The sequence below is a fragment of the Vombatus ursinus genome, unplaced genomic scaffold (genome assembly GCF_900497805.2).
Source record: "Vombatus ursinus unplaced genomic scaffold, bare-nosed wombat genome assembly UNPS02014789.1, whole genome shotgun sequence".
Taxonomy (NCBI): Eukaryota; Metazoa; Chordata; class Mammalia; order Diprotodontia; family Vombatidae; genus Vombatus; species Vombatus ursinus.
Window position 1 is genome coordinate 14,925,494 of NW_020954567.1, and position 25,532 is coordinate 14,951,025.

The 25,532-nt window shown below is 36.8% G+C and overlaps 1 protein-coding gene and 1 non-coding gene across 4 annotated transcripts in view; both read right to left on the reverse strand.

Annotated features, from left to right (window-relative positions):
* Window positions 1-1,223: 1,223 nt before the first annotated feature.
* The window catches only part of COP1 (COP1 E3 ubiquitin ligase), a 237,442-nt gene continuing 213,133 nt past the window's right edge, over window positions 1,224-25,532 (reverse strand). For all 3 annotated transcript variants that reach the window (XM_027868647.1, XM_027868646.1, XM_027868645.1), the window contains 2 exons: window positions 4,770-4,814; window positions 1,224-1,583 (listed from right to left, as the gene is read on the reverse strand). In XM_027868647.1, the coding sequence (XP_027724448.1) occupies window positions 1,566-1,583; window positions 4,770-4,814 (63 nt within the window). In that variant the 3' untranslated portion in view covers window positions 1,224-1,565. The remainder of the gene's footprint in view (window positions 1,584-4,769; window positions 4,815-25,532) is intronic.
* On the reverse strand, window positions 17,287-17,424 carry LOC114047730. Its single transcript, XR_003569659.1, has one exon.

A 25,532-nucleotide genomic window follows, 5' to 3' on the forward strand; every position in this document is an offset into this window, starting at 1 on the left:
CAGGATGTCAGTAATGATACATACTATTCTTTCTAGTACTAAGTTTAACCAAAAGCCACAAACTTCCACTTTCTGTTTTCATAATGACCTGGACATGTCTGCCTACTGATGACTTAGGCAGAGATTCTAAAATCTTTAAACCTCTACTTTCAGGCACAACAGCTTCATCATTAATTGCTAGGAGGGGAGGGAGCAGCTCATCAGGGCCAGCTTGGGTAGCTGACAGGTGTCAGTTTAGAGTGACATTGGACTCTCCACAATCAGGGTGGTGCCAGAAGTAATTGTAACGTTCTCATAACCCTCAGAGACCTTCAAGATGGATATCTTGAAATGATGGATTAATAATTTCAATGATCTGGGGGTAGGGAGAAGCACTATGATAAATACATCACCCTATCATTTTATATGTGTCAGGCTATGACCTAAATCAAACCTTGGGCCATTCTTACACATATAAAATGTGTAAGGCGAAATTTTCTGGAAGCAAAGTCTTTTGGTGAAAAGAGACTTCATGGTTTTTAGCTTTACTCCTTGCCCCTTCTTTTTCTTTTTTGTTTCTTGGCTGTGGGATTCCATTTTTTTTTTTTTTACAACTTGAAAACTATTTAAAAAAATTAACTACACTGCCCAAGAGACTCATGGCTGAGAGGTTTGGGTAATAGGATTTCAAACCTTTCTCCTTTAGTCATGGCACAAATCTAGCCTAGGCTGGAACTGAAAACTGTGACAATCTGATAAGCTGTGTTTCACATAAATTGAGTTGGATGGATATCCATGTGACATTAAATAGACTTGAGAGGAGTCTAGGCACTGAGCTGCCTGGGAACACATGCTCTCCCTCAGCCTGTGGAGCATTCTTGGTAGGTCAGGATCTGAAAACTCTGAGCAGGCACAGGGAGAAAGTTGGGCTCAGACTGCTGACATTACATCACTTTAGAGAATTTAGACAGGAGTTCATACCATGATGCTATTAACCCTATCTCTTGTGAGCATTCGAATCATGAAAAAAACCCTCATTCTCCTTTCTTGTCACATTTCTCTATTAAATAATTTCAAATCCCATCTATAATTGCCCATTCTGTGTAACTTTCTTGTCCACGACAAGAACTCAAGACTCATTAGCTCTCAGTTCTGCAGTTCTTACAGACTTTTCTCCCTTAAAAAGCATAGCTGTCCTTCCACGTAATGATGGAAACTTCCCTAGCTTAGATGTGGCTCGATAAACTTTTGTTCTTTTTTGTTATTTGTTTTTATTTAAAAGAATTTGTTTCCCTATCATAAAAATTAGACAACCACACCACCACCAGCAGCAGCAGCAGAGTCTGTGGAGTTACGTTGATGGTGGAGAGCTCACTGGGTGTTCCCAGTGTCTCAGAGGTCCTAAAGAGTCCGTAGATGGGGAAAAGGGATGAAAAAAAAGGGAGAAAAAGTTGAAAACAAACAAAAAAAAGCCCCATGATGATTTCAGGGAGGGACATCATTTGAAGGTTTCCTTTCTTCTCTCGTGGTGAACTGCAGATATGTTTCAGCAGGACCCAGTCAATCTTTTCTTGAGGGATGATCCTTCATACCAGCTCGAGCACCTAATTTAAAAAAAAAAGAGCAGAATAGACAAATGCCATTTAAAGATGTAGCTGGCATAAAACTGTAAACAAGAATACCCCAACAAGACCCACTAAACCTTTTGTCCATGTCTCTAAGAATAGCCAAAGGGCACAACAGTTAGAGGGCTGGATGTGGAGTCAGAAAGCCTTGAGTTTGGATCCTGCCACAGACAATGAGATGCCATATGACCAAGGGCAAGTCACTTAATTATAGTACCTGCCTCACAGGGTCATTGTATTGAATGAAATAATGAATATAAAGTGCTTTACAAACCTTAAAGTATTATATAAAATGTTCATCGTTATCATCATCACCATCATCATCATCATCATCATCATCATCATCATCGGCTACTTTGAAAATACCACATATTTTGAAGGGATTTATCACTTGTTTTTTCTTTTTTAAGACACAATGTGTTATGTTGGGGGCTATAGATTCTAAAATGATACAAGTCATTATCAGAAACTATAAGTTCATTTCAAGATGTTCTATAAAAACTGGTGAATACATACTGAATGTTTGTGAATGGCAAGTCAATTTCTTTTTTTAAATGCATTCTTTCAAATTAGTTTATTGCCATAGTTAGCTAAAGAGCCTGGAAAGTAAAGTACAACAAGTACCAGGGAGTCAGTCAATAAGTATTTATTAAGTACCTACTGTGTGCTGGGCACTGGGGATACAAAAAGATAGTCCCTGCCCTGAGAAGTTCAGAGTCTAATGGGTGGGACAACATGTAAAAGAGTAGGTACAAATGGAGTGAACCTACTGATGCTCAGCAATTATGAAAACATTTTCAGGTATTCAGCAGGTAGAATGGATCCTATATGGGGGCTTTACATATTTATATGTAAAAGAGATTTGCGTATTTATATAATAATAATAATAGTAAAAATAATAACTAGTATGTATATATATAGTTTTGTCATTTGGTACGACCACACCAAAGGTGAGATCTTCAGTATGTGTCCATCTATCACCCAATCTTTCTGCTAGGAAATGGGCTCAGAAGGAGACAATGGCTCATTAGGAAGTGGAAGCCCTGGGAGGGTAAGCCAGTTCTGACTCCAAGATCAGAGCTCTTTCTACTGTACCATGTTGTTTCTCATGAAATGTGCACCAGTCCTCTAGATGCACAGAAGATACATCAGAGTATCTGAGTATACGTTACTAGTATTTACCTGCTACTTGAGTTTGTTCAATAAAAATAAGGACCATAGGCATTGTCATTTGGGATTTTGTAAGTTATTTCTTTCATTGTTTACTCAGTGAAATGATCAAATATTAAGACAGTTAAATCTGCCTCATTTTATTTAGCCCTCTCTTGATGAAAGATTCACTTTCTATTCATCACTATTACCACAATCCTGCATTAATCTCTTCATTTCAGCATCAAAGGTGTAACTTATCATGAAGAAGCTATGAAAATGCTATTCTCTGAAATCAATCAAGATCAATAGGCAAGAACAATCAGACAAAAACAGCAGACCTAGTTTGGAATGGAAATAAGAGCACAAGAGACTGGCAAAATTGTGATTTTAAAAAGTTAACTGACATTCCAATTCCAGGTGCCAAAGATTTAACTGTTTAATCTTTTCCTTTAGCTTTTCTGGTGTTTGATTTGCCCAAGAGCCTTCATAATACTTTTGGTATTACTTTATATTTGGTTAAGCAAACTAATGAACATAAAAGGCCAAAGCTGCTGAGCAGATTCTAGGTATCATCAGCGGGACTTTGTTCACACATTATGTAGTTCTGAGGGCCAGCAGGTGTAGCAGTTTTCAAGGTCAACAATTTCAACAGCTTCAAAGACAAATTTAATTTGTAGGAGAAGAACAAGATACAGCTTCCTCAGTAGCAGTAGGAAGACAAGGGAGAACTGAAAAATGAGATGCTAAGAACCTCCTCTACCTGTTGGAGTGTAACAAATGTTGATCATTTAAGTAACCTGGCTTTTGTTTAAGCTACTTGCCATTCTCTAATTAGATTTTCAAGCCAATGGAGCAGTAGTTAGCTGAGTACAGGAGTACTTAAGATAAATTAATTCAGGTAGCTGGCACTCTGACTCCCCTGCTTCCTGAGAATTTACTCATTGGCTTCCTGTTGTATGGATGAATTTGGTTTGGAGTTGGTCTAGGGATCCCTAGGTCAACATTCTCTTCTCATTAACAAGCAACAGATGTGTTGGTCTTTGGGAAGGACATCTATGGAAAACACGAGCACTGAATGCCAAGTGACAGAAGATTAGGTGTATGAATAAAAACAGCCACCTCTGTCTGCTTCCACATAAGCAGAAACTACATGAAAGAGTAACTTGGAAATAAGGGAAGCTGAAGTGCTAGGTACATTCAATTGTGATTAAAAAAAATTCAGAAACAGTATTCTGCAGGAATCTCATTGTTTACATCTGGATTTCTAATTCCAATCAATTATGGTCAATTTCCTTCGAGGAAGAACTACAGTTAACCAGTGTCATGAATAAACAAAAAATATTTTCTTAGGCTTACAGTCACAGAATTAAGAGTGTGAAAAACGCTGTGTCAGTAATTAAAACAATGGAACGTGTGTGTGGGGAGGGGTATTAAGGAATGCTGAGGGACATTTAAGTTTTTGATTCCCAATGACAGTCACTATGATGACTAAATGGCTCTTGTGGCAACAGAGGTATGGAAATGGGAAAAGAGGGAAAATTCACAAAGGAAAAAAAAGAATAAAAGAACAGCACAGCATGATTAGCCTCTAGGAAAAGTCTATTTCCTAATATACGTTGGGCAATACTACAAAAGCAGTTCTACAGGAATTCTGTTGACAGTGCCAGTGTCTTCTCCAAGGCTGAAAATTAATCGATTCCCTCTTGCTTCCCACCATCGCCCTCCAAGCTTGTGTTAGAGGCGTAGCCATCATTTAAATTACAAGTGTACAAGTGTCGGGGTTGGTCTTCCCTAATGGCTTATTCAAAGTGTATAAATTTCTATGACCTTTTTTTAACATTCTAAAAAGGTATCCATGGTTGTGGTTTTTGGGTTGTTTTTTTTTTTGCTTTTTGGTGTGCCAATTGGGGTTCAGTGACTTGCTCAGGGTCACACAGTTAGTAAGTGTCAAGTGTCTCAGGCTGGGGGATCCATGTTTAAAATGGTGATGCAATAAGAAAAAAAAAACCTTACCTTAATTGTCCCCTGACTGTTAGCAGCAATCAGCACGTTGGACTCCTAGAAAAGAAAACGAACCTTTAGTGTCTGACTGGACTACTTTGTTAGAAGGTACTAAAACTTTCAGGATATTTGAATTAAATTGAAGTGGAAAAAGATCTGGTGACTAACTAACTACCATGAACAAGCTACTGTCTTTTGACAACTCTGGGACTATATTAGGTGTCACTTATTAGAAGACTGTCTACAATTATAAATACTTCAAAGAGAGGCAGATAAATACTTGACAAAAACAAAACAACTGCTGGATTCCCTTGATACCCTGGGGGTTCACATACAGATGGCAGGATGTCCTTCATCTTTGCACCTGCAGCTCTGTCTGGTTTCAACTCTAAGGCACAAGATGCCTCTCTCCAGCCTGCTTTCTAGTCTCCTTTTATGTGGTGTCTTCATCCACTAGATTGTAAGCTCCTTGAGGTCAGGGACTGCCTTTCTTTTTAGCATCCCCAGTACTTAGCACAGAGCTTGGCACATACTAGGCACTTGGTAAATGTTTACTGAATTAAAAATTGACAAAGAATGATATAAAATCAAATTTTTTTCTAAGAGTCTTCTCTCAAGCACTTAATTGAACAGAATTAAACTACTTTTCAGAAATATTTCTAGCCATCCTAGCTATAAGGAGATACATGTGTCTGAATATATCTCCTTATATCTAATGTAGAAATAAAATGAGATTTTTAAAAAACTTCTTACAGAGGGCTAGAGATGATGAGTGCAAGGTTATCACTGTTGGATTTGGATGATTCTGTTTGCATTGTGCATGCCTGGTAATCTCAGATGCTGGTGTAGTCTGATAGGGTACCGTTTTCAAAAAGCTCTCTCTCAGGAAGTTACTCTAACTGCTAAATAATACGAAAATACCAGCAGGTAATTCTTGCTTGTCACTTTCCTTTCTGGGGAACCTGTTGTTTTCCAGCAATACTCCTAGGGACGCTAAACTAAAGGGGTTAGTTGCTTTTATCTTCGATATGAAGAGAAAATAGGAAAAGACAACTTGAAAATTATCATAAAGTTTGTTACTAAACGAGAGAGAGAACACAAGTAGGATGTATACACATACACAAAGTGGATAATTTGTCTGAAAAGTCAATAACGTTATATTTGCTTATACTGTAACAAAACTCATGTGACCCCTAGAAGAATATGAACATAAATATACATTGGATAATCCATTAAACAACTATTAAATCTCAGATATTAAAATCCAAAGGAGGCTATGAAATAAAAACTATTCTCACTGTATGTATTATTTGTTTCTAGTGACATATATATGCACAATTGTACCTAAAAATCAATCTAACTTTAATGCTGATTGTAAAGCCTACAAAAATAAGCCAAAAAAAAAAGTATGCTGTAAGTCATTCAAGTTCCAGGATGGATTTCACTGCTTATCAAAAGAATGATTTAAATATTCTATGACTTGTTAACATGGTGTATACATAGCTTAAAAAAAAAAACCCAGTTACACATTCACCAAAAGGAAAGAATAAATATTTCTGTTACTCGCCTCAGATGAGCTATATTAACAAAATGGTTACTTATTTCTAATTTTTGTTGGGAGAAATAAACTACTATTCAGTGGTGTTAAAATGTTGTCTCTGTACCATTTCTCCCCCCTCTCCAAATGTCATCCTTTCAAAAGGTAGTACTCATAAAAAACAAAGGACCTCATCTTGATAATGGTACTAGGGAAAACTGCTTCCCTTTCATAAGGGCCTGCTAGTCTTTTGGGCCACCACCAATAATATTCAGCATATTAGAAAAAATTTAATAAATAGTCTCTGTTATTAAGCAGGAAAAATATCTTCAAAAAGTGTGCTACTACCATCAGACTCCCTATTTCTTCACACTGGGTAACAAAATACAGATTGTTGTTGTGCCATGTTGATCCTAAGGGATTCTTTCAAAATCATTTGTAATTATATTCAAGTATGCTAGTTCAAGGGGAAACATTTATAAACTTCAGGAATATTAAGAGTGCAAAAGATGATGGTGGGAGAGTGCTCTTTTGCCACTAAAGATAAAAGAATAAGTGGATCTAAAATCTAAACTGTAACACACAAGAATTCTATTAGATGACTAGAACAATTTTCTCAAAGTGACGTGTTTCATTTCAAAAGGGTAATAAACATTTCTTCTTGGGAGAACTTAACACAAGTCCCTTTAAATCAGTGAGTATGTGTTAAGTATTTACAATATTTACTGGCTGAGAGAACTCTACAGAAGTCAGTTAACAAGCCATATATTAAGAGCTCACTATGTGCCAGGCACTGAAGAGCTAGGGATACAAAGGAAGGCAAAAACGCAGTTCCTGTTCCCAGGATCTCTTTTATATGGGGGAGACAACTATGCTGCCAAGACAGCCACTGTAAACAGGAGGTGATCTCAGAGGAAAGACGCTGGCAGTGAGGGGAGACTAGGAAAGGTGTGCTGCAGGGTTTGCACTGAAGGAAGCTGTGGCTGGAAGTGAAGAAGGAAAACACTGGGGGGAAGGGGAGCATAAGGGGTGGTCAATGAAAAGGCTCCAAGTCAGGAGATTGAAGTGTCATTTGATTATGGTAGATGTGAAAAAGAGTAAAGTGTAAGAGTGGAAAGAAAGGATGGAAGAGGACAGGTTGTGAAGGGCTGCTCTCATTTACCTCATTGCGGTGGAATGAGGTATTCCACTTCATTTTTCCAAATAACTGCTGTGAGCTCTTGTTTTTACATTAAATATTTTCAATAAAATCTTGGTAAATGTAATATATATTTCCTTGATTTCTTTAACAGTATCCTATACCTGATTTAACCTGTTCTTGACAGTTCTGGGTCCTAACTTCGAAGATCAAATATTGTATTATGCTATGATACTCAGCGATCAGTGAGGACTCGCTCTCTAGTGTATGATTCTACAATATTCTGTCTCTTTTCTCACAGTCTCTGCCCTTATATTTGAGGACATCTACATAAATGTCAATGTAACCTAAAATATCCTAGTTTGTATTATCTCTGGTGCTTAGCACAGTGCCTGACATACAACAAGAATTTAATAAATGCTCCCTCTATTTATTATCGCTGTATCTATATTCTAACTAAGCATCAATATATCTACCCTACCACCTACTTAACTACCCAGGTACCCAGTCACTATGCTACTCAAACATCCTCAGTAACTCCCTATTACCTCTAGGATAATATACAGATCTCTCAATCTTGGCATTCAAAGCCCTCCATAATTTAACTCTTACCCACCCTTCCAATTTTATTTCCTAATACTCCCATTTCCCACTGTCTACTCCAGTCAGGTCTGGTAGCAGTTCCCCACACATGACTGTCCCTTTCCTGCTTCTGCTTCTTTGTCCAGGCTGCCCCCACCTTTGGGAATGTACTCCTCACTTCTGCCCTCAGAGAATCCCTACCTTACTTCAAAGCACAGTTCAGAGCCACCTCCAGATCAAGTCTTTCCTGATTCTCCCAGTCACTGGCATTCTCTCCCCAGGGCTTACTTTGTATTACTTCTTTTCCCAACCCCTCTGAATTCCAAAGCCTTCCCTCTCTTAATTGTTTCCCATTTATCCTGTATATAGTTTGTTTGTACTTACTTGTTTGCCTGTTGTCCCCTCATTAGACTGTGAACTCCTTAAGGGCAGGGCCTGTTTTTTGCCTCTTTCTGTATCTCCAGTGCTTAGCAAGATGCCGGGCACAGAGTAGGGGCTTAATGAATGTTTACTGACTGAGGTAAAGGAAAAGAGAGTTGGACTATCCTACTGTCCTCACTGAGTACAGGTAAACAGACGTGGACAAACTGGTGAATGTGACTGCTGAGGCAGTATGAATGATCTTTGAAAGATCATGGATGATGGGAGAGGGTTAACAGTACTGAAGACATATATAAATTACAATTTTAAAAAACTGAGATAAATCGGAATCCAAAAACAATTGGCCAATGAGACTGACTTTGGAAAGTTTCTCTCTGGAAAAATTCTAGAACATATTATTAGAAAGATGGCTTGTGAAGATATAGAAAAGGAAGTGATTACTAAGAACTAGCATGATTTCATCAAAAACAGAATATGCTGTACTAAATGTCCTTTTTTGGACATGTTTACTCAATCAGCAGGTTAGGGGAAAGCTGTAGATGTGGCTTAACTAAATTTCAGCAAAGTATGACATTGTCTCTCATAACATCCCAGAAGATAAAACAATGAGATTTGCATTAGGTAAGACTATAATTAGAGGGACTAAGAACCTGCTGAATGACTGAACCTCAAGGATAGTCCTTAATAAGTTAATGTCAAGTTGACAGAAAGTCTCTAGTGGAGTGTCCCATGGACTGTTTTTTGCTCTGTGCTTTTTGACATTTTTTATTAGTGACTTGGATGAAGGTGGCATGCCTATCAAAATTGAGATGGCACAAAGCTAAGAGGAATAACATGACAGATGACTAAGAATTCAGAAAGACTCCGATAGGCTGAAAATAATGAAGAAAATTTGAGAGGGATAAGGTTTTTTTTTAAACGATTAATAAACCAACTTTACAAGTATAAGATGGAAGAGGCATTACTAGATAGCAGTTTAGATGAAAAGGTTTCAGTGTCTTAAAAATTTGACCTTCCAGCTCCCCCAAACTAAAGTGAGATCTCCTTTTAGTGAGATTTCTTGGAGGGTGTTGTAGAGGGGAACCTTGGGCACACTTGGGTTGGGTTGCATTGATCTAGATGGCTTCCAGGGAGAGTCAACACCGTAGTGGAAAAAGATTTGGAGTCAGAGGTTCTGAGTTCAAATCCTGGCTCCATATTTCACTACTTTTGTAACAAGTCACACTTTTTTAGATCTATATTCATTTATAAAATAGGAGAGTTAGACTATGATCCTTCCAAACTTGAAGAATCTATGACTTGGTGATTCTGTGACTACCTAAAGGAAGAATTTTCCAGGTAGGTGGATCATCATACAGAATGGAAAACAAAGAAAAACATAAGCTCTACTTAGAGGCTCAAATTTTTTCAAGCTGAATTTCATCAAAGATTCCTAGCAGATGTGGCTACACTTTCTCCTGAAACAAAACTGTCACATTTTCCTTTTATGGTCTCTGCTGCATAAACAATAGGAAGGAGCCTTGAAAACCTTGTTGAGAAAAGCCCTGATGTGTTTTTACGCTTGCTTTCACCTTTCAAGCTATGAAACACTATAAGTGACATGGCAAATGCAAAATGCATTGTAGAAGTGTTCACATTTGTCCTCCAGAAGCAACAGCTGCAGCTGAGATGTCCTGTGAAAATTAATCAAAGTGTTTCTGCCTTCAATAGCTTTCTTAATGGCATTGAATTTTCTCCTGAATGTGTCCACTGAGTTTAAATTTAAATCTATTTTAGGCCTTTGAACTAGTATCTACTATAATGAAAATGGTAAATTAGTATATGCCATATAGTTTCTACAAGCATTAAATCAGGTCCCTAGAGGGCACAGCTTACTCTGTCTTCACTGCTAAGGAACATAACTGATGTTACCACTCTTATAAAATTTCAGAACTTCAGGGGACTCTGGGGATGTCCATGTTTTTTTTAAACAGAAGAAAATAAGGCTCAGGGAGGTAAAGTGACATAGTTTCTCTCCTAAATGGAAGAAACAAGTAAAAACTTGATGTTCCTCAAATGGAACAAACCATACTCCAAGTTATTCTGCACATGATTCTTCACTTTTTCAGATGAGAGAGAGAGAGAGAGAGAGAGAGAGAGAGAGAGAGAGAGAGAGAGAGAGAGAGAGAGAGAGTCTTCCTCTAGTATTAAGACTTGCTTTCTTAATTAAAACACTTTCTAAAATTAAAGAAGCTTTATTTCTCACTAAAGAGTTCAAGGATGGATTCTAGGTAGTTAAGTCAAATTTGATTTTTGCTCCTGGATCCTCCAATAGTAGGCAGATTTCCAATTCTTTAGCCCTTTCAGCTTCTCAGTTCCTTCCTCCAAGAGAGGCTGGGACGACATGCAGAGCGTTTCAACTGACTTTTTTAGATCAATGCTAAATTAAATGGCACCACTCAAAACCACTTCCAGCCTTCCTATTCCCCCTTTACAATTCTTCAAATTAACCTATATCATGCTATGTTCTTTCTCAATGGGATCTTTGGATTCAAGTACAAATAAAACATAGGAAATAGCAAATAAAATATGCTTTCCAGCATTTTGTTACTCTGGAGCCACAAGTGGTTCTCTTGTCATACAGAATCATTCTATTATTAAATCCATTGTTTGGAGAGCACCCTCTTTATCAAGTTTCTATTGTTCTTGGACATTTCATTTTTATTTAGGTCAGATTCAGAAGATCTCTATTGTTTGACTGGAAGCTTTTTCACTCTAATATGCAGACCAATCTACATCAGTACACAGACAGGTTGTGGAAGTAAGAGGGAAAGAAAATGCACTAAAAGAAAAAGTTTCCAGCCAAATTAGGTGTTTTTTTTTTTCCTTTAAATGTCTAACTCCATTTCTGCATGTGGCTTTTCAAAACAAACTTGGAGAAGCCTCTGTAAATATTTAAGAAGAAGGATGACCAAACAGGAAAAATACAAACTCTTTTGATAAAACTGGCTCTGATGTTCCACTGGAGGCATTTTGATTCCCTATTAGCTCTCTCTAAAAAAGTAGTAGGATACAATTGTGGAAAGAAGACAGGCAGTCAGGGCAATAAAGATATTAGGCTGCTGGGGAGCACAGTGGCTACAGCATTGGGATTGGGGTCAGGAAGACCTGAATTGAAATTTGACCTCAAATACTCACTGAGTCACCCTGGGAAAGTCATTTGACCTCTGTCTGCCTCAGTTTCCTCATCTATAGAATGAGGATGATGATAATAGTACCTACCTCTCAGTCGTTATCTCTGTAGGTTACATCTAAATCCATATCAGACTTTACTTCTGGATTTTGGAAAAGTCACTTAGGATGTTAGGGTTTAGAGGTGGAAGGAACCTTAGAGACTATCTACTCCAACTCGCATTTGACAGATGAGAAAACTGAGGTCCCAAGAGAGGAAATGAATGTCATGCCCAAGGTTAACATCTGTCACCTAATTTTACAGCTTTATTGGAATGTTCAGAAAGTTACTGTGATTATTTTTACAAAATACTATCTTTTTACAGGTGGTCCTGTCATTTAAATGGAAGCATTATGACTTGCCACTAGCTCCATGTAAGAAATCACATAATATATTCTCCTCCTGACAGAGGGGATGAACTCACGGTATAGACCAAGGCAAGATTTTTGTAAATAGCCAACATGGGAACTAGTTTTGCTTGATATATGTGTGTGTATGTGTACCTATATGTATATATGTGTGTACATATACACACACATACATACATGTTACAAGTACCCTCCCCCACACCAAACGTGGGAAAGGTGGGAAGTAGAAAATTGGTTTTAGTTAACTGAAAAAAAAAATTAAATTAAAAACATAGTCTCCCATAGTAGTATAAGTTGCAGGACTCAGGCATAAAGTCTGTTACAACCTGAATTCATCCATCCTACCATTACTGTCTCATTGCATATTATTCTCCCTTCATGAACCTTCCAGCCCAACTGGCCTTTCTGCTATTCCTCACACAGGTCCGTCCATCTCCCATCTCCTTGCTTTTCCACAGGTTGTCCCCTGTGCCTAGAATTCACTCTTCCATCTCACTGTCACCTCCTAAAATCCCAGTTCGCTTCAAAGCTCAGTTTAACCACTACTTTTCTACATGCTGTACGTGATTCTCCTGATGCCGGTGCCTCTCCTACACAAATTACCTCGTATTTATCCTTATTTATGTACATGTGTCCCTCAAAGAAATAGAAGCTCCCTGAGGGGCAGACTGTGTTTCCGTTTTGTCATATTTCCCCATTGCCTAGCACAGTGCCTGGTACAGTGGTGCTTAATTCATACTTGCTGATTGACCTAGATCTTTTTTTTTTTTTTTTTTTTAAGAGAGAGAGAGAGAGAATGGTGGGGAACTTCACCAACAGACACAATTTAGTATTAGTATCTGCTCTTGAAGAAACACAAATTATCTACCAACTTCTCGTCAAATCCTGACTGCAACCTCCAGGTCTTCCTCCCTATTGCCCCTCCTATGGTCTCACATCCCTCCTATGGTCTCACATTCCTCTCTTCATGATCTTAACCCAATGGTCGACCAGTTGAACCATTTGCTATTCTCTAGCCTTGAATTTCTTACCCCCTTTTTCCTATAACTGTTCACATCTTGCCAGACCCAAAACATAGGTTATCTTCACTAGCACATTCCCTGCTCCTACTCTGGTACTTCCAAACACTAATAGGCCTATAGCTATGTGAACTAGATCGACTAAAAATCTGTTATTTAATCTCAACCAAGCCCTCACTGCTGAGTGGTAATCTTTTTATTCCTGTTTGATCTTGCTCTCTACAGTAGGTATTCCAAACCTTTTTTCTCCACAACCTTCCTACATGATCTTTTCCCCCTCTTTCTTCTCATTCCCCTTCTTTCTCTCATCTTTGATTTCTCCTTTTATAATCATGCCCTAGTAGTCTTTCATCCTTAAAAAAAAAAGAACCTTCACTCGCTTTTGCTATCTCTTCAAATTATTCCATCTCCCTTTCACAAATAAAACTCCTAGTAAAGGATGTCTCTACTCACTGCCTTCATTTCTTCACTTACCACTCAATTACCAAACACTTACAACCTAACTTCAGACTCTACTACTCAACTGAAATTGTTCTCTCAGAGTTACCAACATCTTAACTGCTAAATCCAATGATCCTGTCTCAATTCTCATTATACTTGACCCTAAAATTGCTTTTAACATCGTTGATCACCACTTTTTCTCCTGGATACTCTCCTATAACAATTCTAGGGACTTCCTATTATCTCTAGGATAGCATATAAACTCTGTCTAGCTTTTAAAACAGACTCAATGGCCATTACTTCTCCCATACTCTGAAATCCAGCCAGATTGGCTTTCTCTCTTTTCCTTACACAAACGCTCCATATCATCATGCCTTTGCACTGGTCTTTTCTGGTGCCTGGTTTGTATCTCTTTACCTCTGGCTTACACAGAATCTCTGTCTTTCCTTACTATACAGCTCAAGCACCAACTTCTACATGAAGTCTTTCCTGATCATGTTAAACACTAGTGCCCTCCCTCTTAAAACTACCATGTACTTAACTACTTTGTACATACTTGTACTTACTAACTTTATATTTATACTGTCTATATTTTAATATGTCCTTCTTGTTTTTCTGACTAGAATATGTAAGCTCCTGGTGAGATGGGACTGTTTCATTTTTTTGCACTTACAGCCAAGTGCCTAACAGCTATTAGATCACACATATCTGTAGGCACATAGTAGATTTCTGTTGACACAATCCATGTCCTGCTGTGCATTTTCAAAAATTATCCATGTCTGGAATGTACTTTTTCTGCTCAAAACTCCTAGCTTTCTTTCAAGCACACAAGGCCTTTCCTGATTTCACCAATGGGTCACATCCCTTCCCTTTTAAAATTACTATGTATTTACTTACCTGTATGAATACTGCTTTTCTATTCCTTGTTGAATATAATCTCCTTGAAGTCAGAGATTGCTTGTTTTTGTCTTTATATCCCTAGCTTCTACCACCTAATAAATGTTTACTTAACTGAATCAAATGAAGCTATTATAAAACTCTGGATAAAGTTGTTAAAAACTAATTCTGAAATAAACTTTCCAAGAGCCAAGTGACATTAAATTCTCCTGAGATGAAATACAGGTTCTCTCCAGATCTCTTGACTCCAGGAACAAGAATTTAGCAATCTTAAAGACTGAGTTAGAATCCCTCTGTATCATCACTAAGGTAAGCCCCTTTTCACCTGACCATGAAATAAATACATACATAAACCCTAATAATTGAATGCCACTGTAACAATTACAAAACTTTAAAGATTCCTCCAACAGATATGATGACTGAATCAATAAATGACAGAATTATGTTAAGTTACAACTCATTTAAAGGGTGAAATGTATATCCTTTGCATTGCAATTAAATCAGGAACATGATATACATTTATAAAATGAACTGTAAGAAATTCTATATATATTCTTCTTCCCCCAAATTTAGACCTTTACAAATATAGATTTTGCTATTTTGAAAATCAGCGTGCAAGGAAAAGTAAAATTCCTACTTAGTGTCAAATTAACAGCAGAACAACATCTTCAGGGAAATTAAGTTAACTTTTGTGACTGCCCTTCTAACTCTTCTTGTTAATATGAAGCAACATATTAACGACCAAAATGTGTTTGAGTAAAATAGTTTATGGTCTGTGAGATAAACTTTTTTCTTTCTTAGTCTAATAACATTCCCAAACCAGGTTTTTAAAACATTATTTAGTGAAGAATACATTTCAAAGAAGCAATCTTGAGACAAATACAGGCAGGAATTCTCCTCCAGTTCCCAAGATAGATACATCAACACATAAAACCTTTTAAGAGTACTAGATCTTTAGTGGGCTTCTGTGAACATTACCATTTTCCTTAAAATTAGGTTAAACCTAAGGTTAACACAAAACAAGACATATGAAGGCAGCAAAAGTGTGAGGTTTTTTCAGACCAGATCCTAGCATGTCATAAACTAGTTCAATCTAAATTGGGTGCTTAAAAAATGTTTGGTCATACAACTAGAAACTAGCAAAGCCTATATTCAAACTCTGGTCTTCTGACTTCAAAGCCCAGCATTTTTTCACACCTAAAGTACACTGCCTCTCTCAAATCAAAGTATCTTCTCTGAATGAAATGACAAGAAACTTCCTAATTCAGTAACAATTCTGAGTAACAAATAACTGAGTAATTCAGTAACAATCCTAATTCTGCCTTGGAAACAATAATTTTTTACACACTATGTGCCCAGACACTTTGCTAATTGCTGGGGGTATACTAGAAAATGGAGATTGGAAAGATCTTTTGTTACCATTATCACACTAGAGAGATTAGAGGATTTCTTCATACCACAAGGCAATCTTATAAAAATGGCAATTCTTACTAGACATTAAAAATGAACTATAGAATTCATCCAAACTTTTACTAAAATTTAAAACAAGGTCTACTTCAGCCACATATATACAGAACACTTATTAATCCACTAAAATTTTGCATTGGACACTATCTTCAGTTAAAGGAAACAAAAATAGATTGGAAAGAATATTAAATCTACATTATTTTCTATTTTCCTGGGTTAAGTTGCTTCTTCTTTTAGACAAGTAGGTTACTTAATTCATGATTAACCTAGTAAATAAAATCTCTATGTACAGTTTATGTAAATCTTTTCAGCATTTGAAGAGAAAACTCAAGCCATCAATAATACAATTAAGAATCACTCAAAATGGTTAGAAATCATGGAGACTATCATTTGATAGATGTATTATTTTTTAAATGAAACCCTCTAAAGAGAATAATCTATCCATGGACAATTTTTAAAATTAGATGATTTTTTTTTTCTCCATTTAAGATGGCTTTTCTGAATCCAAGACTGTGATGCCTATACCTTACACATCCAAGACAAATATATGATTTGTAATAAAGTTTTGGGGTTACAACCTATTTCCTAACTAGATCTACTCTGAAAATTTGGGGGACCAGTATGAAATCATTATTGCAAAGAGTGAACAATGTGTTAAGAGCAGCAAGAGAATTCATAGCACAAGCCATAAATGAACCTGGCCTACTTCCTACATATGATAATGCTCTCTGGTGCCAAGGAGGTCTCATCACCGCTTTGCTTCCATTCCCTGAACAATGCCCTGGAGATGCTAAGTTTTCTAATTTACAAAAAACAAAACAAAACAAAAAACAAACAAACAAACCCTCCACAATACTCAGTATTTTAGTGCCAACTAGGCAACCTTAAAGTACAATAGAAAAAAAAAATTCTTAACCAGGAAAACCATCAAGAATCATGATTAAGTTAAAATAGTTGTAAGCCAGAATTTACTTTTTTTGTAAATTAATGTTTACTATAGCAAGTTGTTAAATCAATGAGGGCCCAAAGGAAGAGGACTTCATAATTTTCACACACAATCTTTTAGGACATAGGTTTATTTTACTTAAAAATATGTTTATTGATACATTTCATTTGTACAGAACAGACTCTCCACCTAACACTCAAGCAACCTTTCCTAAACAAATGTATTACCTGAAAAGTTAAGCAAAACCGTGTAATATAATAGTGATTGTGAATGGCTGTATGTGTTACTTTCTACATGTGTAGTTTAGTGATTATTAGCAGAAAGAAAGGATGTGTACTTTAATTAATGATACCAACATTGTTGTATGTTCATTTTAAAACATATAATCGATTAGATGACCATCAAATCAATCGATATGGGCACAAATGTAACTTCTCCAAGTGGCTTATTTTCTTTCTTTACAGTCTAGTACACCTGTCTGGATAAAGCCCATAGTAACCCAAGAAGGAAATAAAGCAAGTCTTGAAAGACATTTTGGAAAGATTGTGCGGAGGGGAACGATCAAGCTTAGCCAGCTGTCCTAAACCAGACAGAGACCTCCACTTTTTTATAGGAAGGCTGCATATTGTAGACAAAAAGTATTTCATTTGCCCACACGGATGGTCCCTGCAGCTTCCATTTATGGTGTACTTCATTATTAAAAGGCCTTTTGTCATACTGCCTTCCCTATTCTAGCATTCTGAGTACATCAAATTCTCATTTAAACAGATTTTTAATGCATTCAAATAAGGTGAAGAAAAAAAGAATTCAGATAACAGAAAAAAAATCATTAAAATGGCACACAGCATACAAAAGCAAAACCATTTTTAGCCAGAGACGAAAGGTTATAAAAAATGTGTATGAGTTAAGACACATACAAACATGAAACAAAAGCCTCAAGTTTTAGTCCCATTTTGTTCAATCCAGTAGGGAAATGTTGTTGAAATTCAAAAACAAAAAAAAGAAACAAACCACTTTCCTCTATGCGACAGGGGCATTCAACACTTATTCCCTAATACATTCAACCCCAACATTTCTGGATTTGGGGTGTTCCTCTGAATAATATTAGAGAGCAGCAATATTGTTGCCATAGTACAGTAAGCTGAAGGTGATGATCGTATGCTACTATTTTAGATCAAAGAGTTTCTGAATTTTCAGGCAATATTATCTGTTACCACACTTTAAACCATGAGAGTATTATGAATCATTGTTTTCTATTACAGGTCAATAGTTGTCCTGAGGACAGATGGGTCAGTGAACCCAAAGAAATGAATTACTTTAGGGAAGCATTCTCAATTTAGCAAGACCTTTGGGATAACTGAAAGGCAACTGGTCAGAAATTAGATTTAGACCAAATTTTTACACCACATGCCATGATAAGCCAAAAATGGATTCATAGCCTGAATATTAAGTCATACTATAAAATAATTAGCAAAGAATTAGACATGGTACTTTCCATAGCTTTAGATATGGGAGGACTCTTAACCAAATAAAGGATAGAAATTATCACAAAAGATAAAATAGGTAATTTGAATTACACAAAAATGAAATGTTTTTGCATCAACAAAATCAACACAAAGATTCAGTAAAAGAATCTTTGCATGAAATATCTGTCATAAGGGAATTGTTAAGCTCAATTATGATCTACCCTTATTTGGTCTGTTTCATTGATCTGCTTTTCTACTTTTAAACTAGTACCAAAGAATTTTGATGGCTATTGTTTTAAAGAATAATTTGAGGTCTGAAGATGATATTGCTCCTTTCCTACTTTTTTCATGATTTCATTTGAATTATATGTACTTTTAACATGTAGTTAACTCCCCCCAAAAAATGTAAGCTTCCTGCTATGAATGTGTCCTACCAGTTTAGAAAGCAATTTGGAATTATGCTAAAAAAGTAAATAAAATGTTCACGCTCTTTGATTCAGAGAACCTTGGCATGTACCCTAAAGAAGTCAAAGACAGAAAGTTCTCATATACAGTAATTTCTGCTATAACATGACATATGTGTTCCCCAAAAGTGTGTTCTACACTATACAAAATCACTCAGTAAAAACCACAGAGCCTATGGGATAAATGAGGTCAGAGGCTCAATGCTCAAAAACTTTGTCAATAGCACATAAAAAATAAAGGAATTTAATAAAAAATGGTAGCAGAGTTTTTATCCCTGTTGTATCCATGTATGTCTATCCACGTTAAAGGGCTAAAAAAATACATAAATACTAAAATAAATAGCATGTGGGTTCCCAGCCTGGGGCTGCTACTTAGCCTGAGGCACAGGTTGCATAAACAAGTTGGGCAGACCACAACTGCCATGGCAGAAGGAGGTGGGAGTGAGGGTGGTATGGAACGACCTTTCTCTACTCACAGCTCCTATTGTACCAGAAGATTTAAAATAAATATAGCACTATACCTTGAAAAAGACCTAAAGTTTGCTTGTGGTAGTGGGCATCAGAAGGGTTGCAGCTTGTGAATAACTGTAAAGTGGTCAAGTTTTCTGCATTTTTGCTTTTTTTTGTGTTCTCTAACATATATTAATCATGCTGGAACAAATTTGTGTTTTTGAAACATGTTACAGTAGAACAGACTGTACATGGAAATATTCATAGTGGGTTTTTTTGTGGTAGCAAAGAACTGGTAACAAAGTACATGTCCACCAACTGGGAAACAGCTAAAAAAAATCTGTGGTGCCTGAATGTAACAGAAAGTTTCTGCACTAACAGTGACTACCAAGAAATATGGATAGACTTCTATGAACTGATGTAAAATGAAGTAGAACCAAGAAAAAAACAATGAGTGTACAACAATGTAAATGGAAAGAACAAAATCAATAATTATATAATTTTAATGACCAGGGCTGGACCAGAGGAAAAAAAATGAGAAAATTATCATTCTTCTTCTTCTTTGTAAATGTGGACAATTATAAGTTTAAAACATTGTACTTACTGTAAGACTCAAGTGATGTGTTGGTTAGCTTTGCTGAACTGTTTCTCTGTCCTCTTTTTTACTTTGTTACAAGAGAGGGCTAACTGGTTAGGTATGGGGAGGGATATGTTTAACAGGTGACTAGATGGCACAGTTGATAGAACACTGGGTCTAGAGTCAAGAAGACCTGAATTCAAATCTGGCCTCAAATATTTACTAACTGTATGACCCTGAGCAAGTCACTTAACCTCTGTTTGCCTCAGTTTCCTCAGCTGTAAAATGAGGATGGTAATAGTACCTACCTCCCAGGGGTGTCATAATGATCAAATCAAAAGAGATAATATTTTTAAAACACTTCGCCCAGTGTTTGGCACAGAGGAGGTGCTATGTAAAGTTAGCTATAATTATTAGATATTTGGAAATGAGGGAAATAGAAAAGATATGTGTGTTTATACACACACAGAATGTAACCTTGACGGCAGGAATTTTTTGGCTTCAGTCTTTATACTCCCAGTGCTCAATGGAGTGCTTGGTACATAGTAGTTACTTAATACATGCTTGTTTGATTAAGTTAAAAAAAAATAGGTTGGTAAGAAAAGTTACATGAAGTACAAGTCTATGAAAAAATAAACAAAAAAACCCACAAAAATAAACTCTATTAAATTTATTTTTGATGTATTGGGTAAATTTGGGTCTTACAATCCAATTTGCTGAAAGTCTCTAATGAAGCGGACTTCAAAGTGGGAGATTTTCACACTTATTTAATAGCCTTTGTAGATTGAGCTAGATGACAAAGACTTGTTGGCAAAAACAACCAAATAAACCCCAAACCCTGAAAACTGCTATTTTACTGGAATGAATAATTTCTCAATTGGATTTCACAGGAGGGCACAGAGATGTAAATCTGGGTACAGGGAAAAGGGATGGAAATTTTCACAATGTTTTTGGTGCCTTTTTACAAAATCTAAAGTCACTATTAGTTTAAGGATGTAAAAATACTATGCATAATTAGCTTGTTCATAAAATTACACTTAGATTGAATATATTAATTTAAGCACAGACAGAAGATTCTTGACATTGGAATTAAATCAAGATGTCTAAGAAGGAGTTCTGGGGGATCCGAGTGGAGTGAATCATGTGAAAAGAAGGCTCTAGCCTGCTGGGACATATCTCTCTTCTTTATCATTTATCTGCCTTTTTCCTTCCTCCTGTCTTATCAAAATAGCCAACCAGGAAATAAACTATACTGATTCAGTATCATTTAGTAGTATGTAGTCACATATCAGAAAAACTTATGGGCTCCTCATTTTTGCAAGTGATTCTATACCTTACTGGATTAGGCAAAAACTAGGGCAGAAAAAATGTGAGCTGAGACAGAAAATGCTCAGAACTAAAGGAGCAGGACTCTCTTGAAGTTTACTCGGGTAATAATGGGAAATTTATCAACTGAATTTACTTGTAGAGTTGTTTTTTAATTTTGTTACTACAAACTTGTGAACAAGCTCCTGTACTCAAACCATCTCTTAATTTTTAAGTTTGTGAGAAAGTGCAACATTTTCAGAAATCTATTTTTAAGGAAGAATTTTCTAATAATTAAAGTTTTTAAAACAGAATGGATTTCTTAAAAAATATTCTAAATTCCATGAGAAGCTTCTTGTCATCGGAGGTGGTATTCAAAAAAAGGTTGTACGAGAGACTTCTTTATCAAAAAGCAGTTTGAGTTAGATGACTTACACATGTCTAACTTCTTTTTAAGATTCATTAATTTATTTTTAGTTTTCAATATTCACTTCCACAAGATTTTGAGTTCCAAATTTTCTCTCCATCTCGTCCCTCCTCCCACCCCAAGACAGCATGCATTCTGAATACCCTTTCCCCTAATCTGCCCTCCCTTCTGTCTCCCTCCACCCCCTGCTTCTCTTATCCCCTTCCTCTTCTATTTTCCTATAGGGCAGGATAGATCTCTATACCCCATTGCCTGTATATCTTATCTCCCAGGTGCACGTGAAAACAATTTTTTAACATTTGTTTTTAAAATTGTGGGTTCCAAATTTTCTCCCTTCTTCTCTCTCCATCTACTCTCATTGGAGAAGGCAAGCAACTCAATACATGCTATACATATATAGTAATGCAAAACACTTCCATAGTAGTCATGCTGTGGAAAACTAACTATACTTCATCCTATCCTACCCCCTGTTTATTCTATTCTCTCTTTTGACCCTGTCCCTCCTCAGAAGTGTTTGCTTCTGGTTACCCCCTCTCCCAATCTGCCCTCCCCCTCTCCCCTATCATTCCCCCACTCTCTTATCTCCTTCCCTGTAGGGTAAGGTAACTTTCCATACCCAATTGAGTAGGTATGTTATTCCCTCCTTAAGCCAAATTCCCTCTCACCTTCCCCCATTTCTCCTCCACTGTAAAAGCCTTTTCTTGTCTGTTTTATGTGAGATAATTTACCCCATTCTACCTCTCCCCTTCTCCCAGTATAATCCTCTCTCACCCCTTAATTTTATTCTCCAGATATCACCCATTCATCTTCAACTCACCCTGTACCCTCTATCTATCAATCTATCTATACATTGATAGATTTTTTTCCCTTCAACTACCCTAATACTGACAAAGGTCTCATGAGTTACAAATATCATCTTTCCATGTAGGAATGTAAACAGTTCAACCTTAATAAGTCCCTTATGATTTCTCTTTCCTGTTTACCTCTTTATGCTTCTCTTGAATCTTGTATTTGGAAGTCGAATTTTCTATTCAGCTCTGGTCTTTTCATCAAGAATGCTTCAAAGTCCTCTATTTCACTGAATATCCATTTTTCCCCCTGAAGGATTATACTGTTTTGCTGGGTAGGTGATTCTTGGCTGTAATCCTATGTCCTTTGCCGTCTGGAATATCATATTCCAAGCCTTGTGGTCCCTTAATGTAGAAGCTGCTAAATCCTCTGATATCCTGATTGTTTCTACAATACTTGAATTGGTTCTTTCTGGCTGCTTGTAATATTTTCTCCTTGACCTGGGAACTCTGGAATTTGCCTACAATATCCCTAGGAGTTTTCCTTTGGGGATCTCTTTCAGGAGGTGATTGGTAGATTCTTTCAATTTCTATTTTACCCTCTGATTCTAGAATATCAGGGCAGTTTTCCTTGATAATTTCTTGAAGATGATGTCTAGACTCTTTCCAATGAGATATTTATACTGTCTTCTATTTTTTTCATTCTTTTGGTTTTCTTTTACAGTGCCTTGATTTCTCATAAAGTCACTAGCTTCCAATTGCTCCATTCTAATTTTTGAGCAAGTATTTTCTTCAGTGAGCTTTTGGACTTCCTTTTCCATTTGGTCAATTCTGCTTCTGAAGGCATTCTTCTCCTCACTGGCTGTTTGGACTTCTTTTGCCATTTAGGTTAGGCTATTTTTTAAGGTGTTATTTTATTCCGTATTTGTTTGGGTCTCCTTTAGCAAGCTGTTGACTAGTTTTTCATGATTTTCTTGCATCACTCTCATTTCTCTTCCCAGTTTTTCCTCTACTTCTCTTACTTGCTTCTCAAAATCCTTTTTGAGCTCTTCCATGGCCTGGGACTAATTCATATTTTTCTTGGAGGCTTTGGATGTAGGAACTTTGACTTTGCTGTCTTCTTCTGGTTGTATGTTTTGATCTTCTTTGTCACCAAAGAAAGATTGTATGGTCTAACTTTTTTTGTGCAGTTTGCTCATGATCCCAGCCAATTCCTTGAGTTTTAAACTCTTTGTTAAGGTAGGGGTCTGCTTCCAGTGTGGAGAATGTACTGTCCCAAGCTTCGGGGGTTTTGTGCAGCTGTTTTCAGAGATACTTCTAGGGACCTGTAAATGTTTAGTTCTTCCAAGGTGGTATGATCAAGGGCAGTGTTTACTCCTTTCCTGGCCTGTGCTCTGGTCTATGAGTGACCACAAGCACTCTTTTCTGACTTGGAACTTTGAGGAGGATTCCCTCTCCACTGCCACTACAAGCTCCACCACGTCAGTGCTCCTCTTAACCCCAGGACCTCCACCCAGAACTGTGACCCAGATCCAAGCACGGACAAAGCAAGAGAATCCTGCCTCAGCACCAGCAAAGAGATCCCTGCTATCCCCCTCTGATCAACCACTCGATTCCCCCTCAGTCTGTGGGCCGGAAGCTGCAGAAGCAGCTGCAGCCTGGATTGGGGCTGGGACTAAGCTCTCTCTCACTGTAGTCACAGACTTTTCCTACTGACCTTCTAAGTTGTCTTTCATGTTTGTGGGTTGAGAAGTCTGGAAACTGCCACAGTTGCTTGTGATTCAGTCCTCTAAGGCCTGCTCCAAGTTCACTGAGGCCTGTTTTGCCTGTGTGCCCATGATGAACTGTGTTCCTCTCCCAGCCTGGCATGATAGACCTTTCTAATCAACCATCCAGGTTGTCTTGGGCTGGAAATTTGTTTCACTCTGACTTTTTGTGGGTTTTGCTGCTCTAGAATTTGTTTAGAGCCATTTTTTACAGGTATTTGGAGGGGTTTGGGGGAGAGCTCAATCAAGTCACTGCTTTTATTCTGCCATTTTGGCTCCGCCCCACCCCCCATGTCTAACTCTTAAAGTCTGTACTTTTATTCTAGGTAATCTTTAAGATGTTAAACTATTTTGTAAGTAAGCTGTACTTGAAAACCAATTATATACAAGGCCAAATTATCTGAACTGCACTTAGAAAAATAAACGTATTAATTTAAATCTTTTTTCACATAAGTAGTGTTCCATTTTCTTTGAATTTATATAGGAAGACTTATTGACTTTTGTAGTAGACTGCCAAAGTGATAGAAATATGCCCTAAGATAATGCCGCATCATTTTTTAGGATGGGCATTATGTTGAAAAGTACCCAGACTATTTTATGATTTATCTTCTTGAGGCAAAGTGACAGGAGTTATTAATGGTTCAATATGGTGCCACATGCCTTGTGGATAATATGATCCTTTTTTCTTTTCCCTAAACTCTATACAGTTTAAATACTTGTTGGCTAAATTTCTTAATGGAAGCTTTATTATAAATCAAATCTCAAGTAGATAAATTCATTGCTAAAACAATTCAAAGGCTAAATTACAGAGATTACTTTTGCCACCAGATCCAATATCTATTGAATAGAGGGAGGCAAAGTACAAAGAGATATGAAAGAGGGCACCAGAAATGGTTGAAGATGTTTTTAATTTTTCTGTGACCCATAGTACAACTTGAACACACTAATCACCATTCCCAAAGTGATATAAGTTAGAAGTATAAAATGGATATTCACTGCTAATACATTTCAGATATATAGAACAATATAGGAACTTAAATAAGAAAAGGTAAGTCTAAGATGATTAAAATGATTACCAAGAAAATTATCTCATGTTCATGCAGGAATATTAATATAACTACACAGAAGTATCAAAACTCATAGTCCCAGTGTCTTTATACAATTTTACATTTTAGGTATTCAGTTCTTTAGAATGTGTTTGGTAGAAACTGGGGTGGAAACAGACACAAATGAAAGAAATATTGGGAGCAAGGGAAGAAAAAAATCTTGCTACATACAGTTTCTTCAAATTATTTCTAATTTGTTGGATGGCACCCTTTAAAAATTCTTTCTGCACAATTACTGACTTACCTGTGAGTCTATAGCATTGTAACTAAAACTAGAGTAAATAGCACTATTTTACGTAATACTAATTTAAGCCCTCATTATGTCTCACCTGGACTACTCCAATAGGCTTCTAACTAGTCCTCCCTGACAAAAGTCTATCTGCAATCCAAATCTGCTAGAGATTATATTTCTCTAGTGTTTGGGAAACGAAGGTCACTT